Source organism: Pteropus alecto, unplaced genomic scaffold (genome assembly GCF_000325575.1).
Source record: "Pteropus alecto unplaced genomic scaffold, ASM32557v1 scaffold79, whole genome shotgun sequence".
Classification (NCBI taxonomy): Eukaryota; Metazoa; Chordata; class Mammalia; order Chiroptera; family Pteropodidae; genus Pteropus; species Pteropus alecto.
Window position 1 is genome coordinate 13,438,526 of NW_006494612.1, and position 9,801 is coordinate 13,448,326.

The following is a 9,801-nucleotide window of genomic DNA, read 5'->3' on the forward strand; positions in this document are numbered from 1 at the left end:
CGCCGGCTCGCCGGGGCTCCTGCGCTGCCCCAGCCTTTGCGTTTTGGAGAGGTTTGGTGAGCTGTTGCCCTCCAATCCTTCCACTCACGTCAAACCCAGCGCAGGTCCGAGTTCTGCTACCCGAAAGGCGGGGCGAGTGGGGGGATGGGGGTGGCGGAGGGACAGCGTGTCAAATAATAAAAGAAGAGCAAATGCTTAGCTTAATTAAACTTGGCAATCTCATTTTCCACTTACCTCCATCCGCAGCATTTTTTTTCTAAAATTTGTGAAATCATACTGTATTAGCGTTGGTAAGGAAATCTGAGTACCTTTGGAATTACCGTGCTTAAATTGCACTTGTAACTCTCCTGGAAGTTCTCGAAACTTCCCGAGAATGTGGGGTAGGGCGCGAAGGAGTCGGGGGGAGGGGTATAATGATATTAGGAAATAACTAATGACGTGTCTTAAGACGGATTAGTACAGGATTAGGAAACTCAGACCCTGAGATCCGAGCAGCGGATCAGCCACAATATTCTCTTAGGCATCCAAACGTTTAATGAGCATCTTTGATAAAGCAATAGACATGGCTTTATTTGGAGATGGGTTTAATTTCTTTTGCTTTCCAAACTAAGTAATGAGATGATGCTTCATCTCACCCTCTGGAAAACTGGGCAAACTTGAACTCAGTCCAAAGTGCTTGGTGGTAATTTAAAGAATAGATTGAGGTGGGGTTTTTTTGTTTGTTTGTCTTGTTTATATGTTTTAAGAAGCCTAATCTTTTGTATAAGGATTGCTGAAAAAGTCCTGTAGTAAGGCAGAGATCTTATTAAATTAACTCAGTTCCCAAGAATGAAATAAGCCAGTTAAACAGAAAATACCTCTGGGGAAGAGTAATGAATTTTTCTAGGTAGGCCCAGTTGACGGGAAATTATACCAAGGGCAGGAAATGTTTTCTGTCCTGGACTTCCCAAAGTCAGGGTATAGTTGTCACCTGCCCTTTGCCTGGAAAATGCAGTGGTAGTGCTTTGCTCCCACTTTTTTCACTCTTTAAACATATTCCACGTTTTCCCAATACCATTTGAAGTTTATTACCACAGTTCCCCTTACACTCAGTTCCTCACCCCTTACGGTCGGATTCCTACATTGCTGACACACCCTGGGAAATGTGGTTCCAAAGATTCTCTGCAGCAAGGATCTGAAAGGGTGTGCTTTCAGATAGTGACAATTGCTTTGTTACTCAGTGTTTTCAATCCTGCATAGAGAAGGGTGGGGAACTCTTGATAACCCTGCATTCCTTAGTCTTCTTTTACATTATCCATAGATGTAGCTAGGTAGGAGCCTCTGAGCCTTTAGATGTAATACTAGAGGGAAAGGAATGATAGGAAAGTAACCAGTGATTAATACCTCTACTCCACCTTTCCTGTTGTTCCGACTTCCCTACAAGATTCTCGGCTGTTTAAATTGATTGTTGAAGCTTGTCCACTCACACCAGTTCCGCTCTGGAAAGAAAAGTAATTATCTAGTGTTTATCATCCATGTCAATATTCAATAAACTATGTTTTGTGGAATGCTTAAAATTCGCGGTAATATAAAAAAATAGTGTTCATTTTTTAGCAATTTCTGTGAGTCCAGAGACATTTATAGGACATGGCTTTTTTGGGGGATTTGTGGGAGATGCCTCCAAAAAGATAGATACTCTTCACGGTTTTTCTCCTTATCAATTGGTAAAGGGTAAATTCTTCTCATCAATCCGTATGGGATTGCTAAAATAGCAATATTGTACTGATTCAGTGCTCATTGAAGAAAATAGACTATTCTTAATACACTTGTGAGCACCCTAGAAGTATGTTTATGTTATGAGAAAAATAACCAGGCTATTCAGTAAAAATAGTCAATTTGAAGGTGGGGGGAGGAGGACATCAAGAACTGATAGCAATAACATTTTTAAATCCAACAGACCACAATTAAAGAACATGGCTTTTAGCCTGCAGTTACTTCTGATTTAGGGTTTTTCTTCTACTTAAAGTAGCCATGAGAAACTTGAAATAGTTGGGAGTTGAGTGATAGCTGTTGAACTAGGGAGGGGATTAGATTGTCCCTATTTGGCAAGCAATCATCTTCTCTTTGGATGGAGTCCCTCAACCCCTATCTCATTGTTCTGTGGAGGCTGATGTTAATTGATTGATGAAGAGGGATGAGAGCCAAGGAAAGAAAGGCTGGCTAGTATGTCCCCCAACACACACCTCCCACAAAACTTTATGCAGTTCAAGGCCATGCATAAAATACCTGCGGAAATGTAACAATATCATTCTTCATAAAGGAATCTAAGGATAATCTGTCAACCATGGCCCAGAATTTGAAGTAGAGAAAATGTTTACATGGAATTTGCTACACTACAATTGGACCAGGGATAAGGAATCAAAGGTGTATTTTCTGATGAACTGAAATATTTTACATGGTACCTGATTCAAATCACTTGACTGTCTTCATAGACCGAGACTATATGGAGATGTTACATTAATTGGTGTTAATATTACATTTTGAGTTTTTTCTTCAAAGCCCCAACCCTCCCCTAAGATTTGTCATCCTTGAAATAAACACAAGTGTAAACAGGCTATTTCTTGCAATAGTATTCTCAATAACAATAAAATGTGGTACAGTCAGAGTTAGAATACCACAGAATTGGGAGACAACATGTTTTTGTTTTTAAATTTTAACCTGAAACAACATAATGGTGAAACTGAATAAACATCTGTAATACCTGTTGTAGTTCTATAAGCATCCCAAATCACTACAATCTGATGCAATAAATCTGAGAAGCTCTTAAAGAGACCCCCACCTTTTTTATTTTTATTAATTCAGACCTATTACCTCTGCTCAAGAAGTATTTGAAGCATGTTGTTTCAACAGAATTCTCTGTTTCAGCAATTTTCACTTGGAAATTTAATAGTCTGCATAATATATGTGTGCATGTGTGTGTATACATATATTACTGTGAAAGTTGTTTTCAAATTAATTTGAAATTTTAGAAGTTTGAGATATACAATTAAACAGAATCCCTAGGAGACAGTAAAAAAAAAAAGCTTGTGAAACCTGGTGGGGTTTTTTCGTTTTTGTTTTTCCGTGCAGGTCCCATTTAATTCATTCAGTCGATATTTATTTAGCATCTCTTTTAAGCACTGGATATACAGCAGTGCACAAAATAAACTACCTTGTGACATTCACATTCTAGCTGAGGAAAGCAGATAGCAATAAAACTTTGTTGTGGAGGGAGACCAGCAATAAACAGGTAAATATATAATATGTCAAATAGAACTAAAGGCCATTAAGAAACAAAAGTCGGACAAGAGGAATAGGAAGTGACAGGGTTGGAGTGATGGCTGATGAGGTGCAACCAGAGCAGAAACCTAAAAAAGTGAGGGAGGGGGCCATGCAGATGAAGCAGAGCTGATGGAAGCAGATCAGCTTGTTTGTTAGTCTGTTTTTTCATGATTGACTGAGGAGAATAGGTCAGCAAGCAGAGTGACTAGGCTACTGACACGAAACCTCAATAGAGGTGATGATGGCTGAGATGAGGCTAAGAGCAGGGATAGTGGCGAGAGTCATAGTCTGGTTTTGGGGGAGAAGATAAAAGCTATAGTATTGCTGATGGGTTGAATTTGGATTATGCTAATTATGTGTGATTATGAATATTACCAAAATAATATCTGGCTGTTGTGACTGTAGACGAATGGTTACAAGTGAGCCCAGTCAGACATTTAGTGCGAGGGAAAGGGGTCCTTATAAAAGTTAAAGACATTAGGAGGGTTTACATTTCAGTTTTGGGGCTTAAAATTTTTTGGTCTTAGTACATTAGAAACACACACTCATGTCATTTCCCTTTCCTCTCAAAAAAATCCACTAAATGAGTTTATCAGGAACTTCCATAGACGTTTCCTTAATGCATTTTTAGACTTCATGATTTCATTCTTTTAAATATTAATGACCTTCATCTTCCCTAAGTGTTTATTTTCAATCCTAAAAAAGTGATAGATACCAAGTCTCCCTTTAGTTTTCAGCAGTTCTATTTACCTTTATTTGAAGTCCCCACTCAACTCGTTACAGTTGTCTCTTCTAATTCTTATAATTATTAGGACATTAGTGAGATGAAGCAACTTGGCTGCACTTTTGGCACAGTAATTTGTTTTTAAGGCTCTGGCAAAAGGCACAGTTAACATTAATTTAAAATTGAAATTTTATCTTCATTTTGAATAAAATATTTGAATCCATGTGCTCTTGGGGAGCAGTAGATGTTGGTGAAATGATGCCGACATGTAGGAGAAGGGGATGCAGTGAAGGGTGAGCTCAGTTCCCAGGAACCCAGAGAACTTCTGCTCTTCATGCTGCACACCCTCCACCCCTGCCACCCCAAAAATATACTCATTCAGACCAGTGAGTGCCAGGAATGTGTGTTTTTAACAAATGCTGCCATGTGTGATATAGTTCAAAAACAACACTGAGAAGGGAGCAGAGGGTCCTCAGGCAAGTCACACTTAAGTGACTGTGGCTTTTGGCCTCTAGACTAGAAGGCCATGAAGAGCAATAGAAAATGTGATTTAACATGGTTCATAGAAGGCACAAGAAAGGGAAAGGTGGTCCAGCTGCTGGCAAGCATTGGCTTCTATTGGGAACTTTGCACAACTCTTTAACCTAGACCTCAGTCTGCATATAAAGTCTCAGCTTTGGAACCTGGAGGTGAAGTCATGAACATACATAATTACCTCCATATACATTCAGCTGGTTGTTCCCACGTATCAAATAAAGGATGTACCTGTCTCTACTGGTGAATATGCATGAGGTCTATAGTCTGTAAATCAATGCCAAGAATTCTGTAATCATGTAATTATGCCCTTTCCTTATAAAAGGACATTAAGTTTTCACTTAAAACTTGGGAAAATGAAAATATTAATGGGGAAGGCAACCATTTGACAGGACCTTTGATTCACAACAAAGTGAACAACTACCAAAAAAGGTAACTATTTTTGTTACCTCTTCTTGACAATCACAAGCATTATAAGCCATCATATTAAACATTATCTAATGATTGGTAACTGTTTTTGTTACCTCTTCTTGAGAGTCACAAGCATTATAAGCCATAATATTAAACATTATCTAATGATCTCTATGATAGTGGTAATGGCAGGTGTCTGCATGTTACAAAATACTAGGTGTCCAATCGAATAATTCATCTTATTTAGATGAAAGAGTATAATTCATTAACGCAAATAACAACTGTATGGATGCTTAAAGAAAAGACAACTTTGCAATTAAGTTTCTGGTGTATTAATAAGGAACTACTACCTAGAGAACTGCCCAGTGACCCAGTTCACATATTGTGGCTCTATGGGTATTTCTGTGGCATCTCTAAATTATATGAAAGCCAAGTTTTGATTTGAATAGAATGTAAAGAAACTTAGTAATTAATTGCCACAAGCATCTACACAATCATATTTTACTTTGAATAATGAAGAAACATTGACCAAAATGACAGCTTCTCAATGTGCCTGGTCACATTTCTAAACTTCAGTTTGTCTTGAGCTCAATCACTGAATGAATGTGATATGTATGCAAACAGTTTATCATTTTACATTTGATTGTTTCTGTTGTTCCCCACATCCCCACCCCTCACCACAATTGAAATATCTGAGCAAAAGCAGATGACACTAGCAAAATATCATAATTCTCTACAAACAAGATGAGAGCCAATTTACACATCATCACATAGAAACTGTCTATTGATATAACTCCAAAAATTCTGTTATGTTTGTTTGACCCTCGTGGACTCTACTTCTCATTCCTAATATAGGATTTTCTGCTAAATTGTAGGGTGTTTTCCTTTTTTTTTCTTTTATGTTCTCTCACCATCAAACTGCTCATCAAAGCTAAATTACTCCCTTTCACTTCAAGCCTTCCCATGGCTATTCAACCATCTTTGTCAACCTTACAAGCCTTTGTTCTTGTTTGACTGCTTTTTTTTCATACATCAATTTTACTGTCTAACTAGTGACTTCAGAATCTAAAATGACCATTCCTAAAAGTAGAAGGGAAGCTCCCCTTTTTTTTATGACCACTGGTAGAACATTATTTCTGTGACCTGCCCACCCACTTCCCACTTTTAACCCAGCTTTCTTTGGCACCATTTTCTAGGCTGTCCTGAAAGATACCATTGCCTGCTAACTTAGATAGCTGGTGCATGGTTTCACTTTATTGATCAGCCATCTCTTTGTTTCATTCAGGAAATCCCGGACCAGATTTCCATTTCATTTTTTTTTCTGGCTGTATATAGCCAAGAAGTGCAGGTATTAGAAATATAGTGCTGCATGGTGGGGAAGAAGAATTCCCTGGATTTCATTTACTTCCTACAAGGAGAAGATAGCTCATAGTTCCAATACCAGATGAGAAACTTTATATTCAGATAATGAACGTATTTCTAAGAAGCCTACATAATCCTACTTTTGGTTACACTGTTTAAAATCCATTACCAAGCTCCTGGAAACTCTTTGCTTTGCTTGTTTTTTAATTATTAAATAATCTTTGATTACTTCATCTTTTTCTAAATTCTCTAATTACTATTCTCTGCTGAAAATTTGACTATATTCTCTATGCCTGCCACATGTAATGTTACTTATTTCTTCCTAGCTTAGTCTTAAGATAATATATATCAAAGCATGAAAACATTTCTAGCTTTAGAGGCAGCTTTTTTATAATTTTAAAACCAGTGTGGTGCATTGGAAAGTCTTGGCCTCGAGATCATAAGTCTTCTTCTGGCTCTGATGGCTGAATATTTCCTATATTCTTAGACTTCAGTGTTCATCAATTAAATGGGCTATTGGCAATTAGAAGTATAAAATTAAACAGATACATAACTTTTGGAATCCCTACCATCTCTACAGAGTTGGGTCTTTTTCTCATTGCCAATAATGGGGAAGTCCTATGCTTAGCTATATTTGAAAGTAGGTTCCTACATATATAATGACACATTGTGTCGAAATGGTGTATTTCAGTACAACATATTTTTCTCTGGGCAGAAGACTTCTGAACCACATGAAGTACTGCTTAGGAAGAAATAGAGAAGTGTAAATGATCATAATGTGGAGAATGCACAGATTAACACCAAGGAAAAACATATCCGAATACAATTAGGAACAAAGTGCTATACAACAGGATTGAGGTTTAGATACGGGTTGTGTGCATGTTCATGTGTATGTGTGTTCATGAGTATCTTTACCTCAATTTTTAGATACCAGGCTGACTAACACATCAGTATTTCGATTAGGCATGCATCCAGACACAGGCCTATCAGGCAAGAACTGTCCTTGTTTATCAGACAGATACAATAAGCAGATAGAGCTTCTTAAGTCATGTGCAAAGGTGGTTGAGCAAGCAATACATCTTTACAGGTTAAGATTGCATTTACTTGGCACATAAGCTCCGTTGTTTCTAAGACTTACTGTATCTCAGGAAAATGTGAGACCTCTGTGTAGGGGGAAAATGGAACAGGAAGAGTTTGTACTTTTTTTTTGGAAGTATGCTAGAAAGATATGAGACCGTTTTTATAATATTTTGACTGTCGGCTGGAAGGAACTATATATTAAACTAATAATTTGCAATCTGTGATCATTGAGTTGTCTTTTTGTTTCTTTTCAGACGGTGCCTGGGCAACATGGGTGACTGGAGTGCCTTAGGCAAGCTCCTTGACAAGGTTCAAGCATATTCCACTGCTGGAGGGAAGGTGTGGCTCTCAGTCCTTTTCATTTTCCGAATCCTGCTACTGGGGACAGCCGTTGAGTCAGCCTGGGGTGATGAGCAGTCTGCCTTTCGTTGTAACACGCAACAACCTGGTTGTGAAAACGTCTGCTATGACAAGTCCTTCCCAATCTCTCATGTGCGCTTCTGGGTCCTGCAGATCATCTTTGTGTCTGTTCCCACACTCTTGTACCTGGCTCACGTGTTCTACGTGATGCGGAAGGAAGAGAAACTGAACAAGAGAGAGGAGGAACTGAAAGTTGCCCAAACCGATGGTGTGAATGTGGAGATGCACTTGAAGCAGATCGAAATAAAGAAGTTTAAGTATGGTATTGAAGAGCACGGCAAGGTGAAAATGCGAGGGGGCTTGCTGCGAACCTACATCATCAGCATCCTCTTCAAGTCTGTCTTTGAGGTGGCCTTCTTGCTAATCCAGTGGTACATCTATGGATTCAGCCTGAGTGCCGTTTATACTTGTAAAAGAGAGCCATGCCCACATCAGGTGGACTGCTTCCTCTCTCGTCCCACAGAGAAAACCATCTTCATCATCTTTATGCTGGTAGTGTCCTTGGTGTCTCTTGCCTTGAACATCATCGAACTCTTCTATGTCTTCTTCAAAGGTGTTAAGGATCGTGTGAAGGGGAAGAGCGATCCCTACCACACTACCACCGGCCCACTGAGCCCTTCCAAAGACTGTGGATCTCCAAAATACGCTTATTTCAATGGCTGCTCCTCACCAACTGCTCCCCTCTCGCCCATGTCTCCTCCTGGGTACAAGCTGGTTACTGGAGACAGAAACAATTCTTCGTGCCGCAATTACAACAAACAAGCAAGTGAACAAAACTGGGCTAATTATAGTGCAGAACAAAATCGAATGGGGCAGGCAGGAAGCACCATCTCTAACTCCCACGCACAGCCTTTTGACTTCCCTGATGACAACCAGAATTCTAAAAAACTAGCTGCTGGGCACGAACTACAACCACTAGCCATTGTGGACCAGCGGCCTTCCAGCAGAGCCAGCAGTCGCGCCAGCAGCCGACCTCGGCCTGATGACCTGGAGATCTAGATCCAACCTTGAGAGCATCAAGATTCCACTCAGTTGTGGAGAAGAAAAAGGTGCTGTAGAAAGTGCACCTTAGGTGTTCATTTTGTTCCAGTGGAGGTGGTACTCAATAGCCTTCGTCATGAGGCTTAGAAAACACAAAGACATTAGAATACCTAGGTTCATGGGGGGGTGTTTGGGATAGACAGGTGGAGAGGGAGGGGATAAGGGAGGTACATATTGGTATTTAATGTAGTTGATTCAAAGAACTTAAGAGTTGCATTAGATGATACGTAGATAAGGGCTTTTTCTCTACCACCCCACCACCCCTAAGAATAATTCTGTGTATGTGAAAGAGTGGGTGATATTTTTGGCTAAATACTTCTTTTGTTTTACCAAGAAACTGAAATAACTTTGGCCAGGAAAAATACTTTCTAAACATTTTATTTCTTTTTATCAAGAAAAAGATGCAAAATTGTACTTATGTCCCTGCTAAAACATTCCATTGTTAAAATTTGCACTTTGAAGGTAAGCTTTCTAGGCATGACCCTCCAGGTGTCAATGGACTTGAGCTACTATATTTTTATCTTGATATCGGTAAAAGTTCAGACAGCCCACAGGAGAAGACTTCCCATGCATTTGCAAATCTCAGCCAAGTTATATGTACATTCTTTTTCACATCCACTCGCATCATATTACCATCACTTTTTCATCATTCCACAACTACTATTACATTCATTTAATGATTTCTGAAAACATTTTTAAAATAGTTGGGATGTCACTTGACATTTTTTGAGTCGAGTCAGGGAAGCAAGCCATGCTCAATATTTAACAGTCACTTGTATGTGTATGTGTGGAAGTGTTTTATTTGTCATGTATTGGTACAAGCAGATACAGTATAAACTCGCAAACACAGATTTGAAAATAATACACCCACAGTGTTCAAATTTGAACCTTTCTCTTGGATTTTATGGTGTGGGCCAATATGGTGTTTA

At 39.1% G+C, this 9,801-nt stretch overlaps 1 protein-coding gene across 1 annotated transcript in view; it reads left to right on the top strand.

The window, feature by feature from the left end:
* GJA1 (gap junction protein alpha 1) overlaps positions 1 to 9,726 on the top strand; it is an 11,306-nt gene extending 1,580 nt beyond the window's left edge. The window contains exon 2 of the mRNA XM_006927004.3: positions 7,666 to 9,726. Within this exon, the coding sequence (XP_006927066.2) occupies positions 7,682 to 8,830 (1,149 nt within the window). The 5' untranslated portion in view covers positions 7,666 to 7,681 and the 3' untranslated portion in view covers positions 8,831 to 9,726. The remainder of the gene's footprint in view (positions 1 to 7,665) is intronic.
* The last annotated feature ends 75 nt before the right edge of the window (positions 9,727 to 9,801 follow it).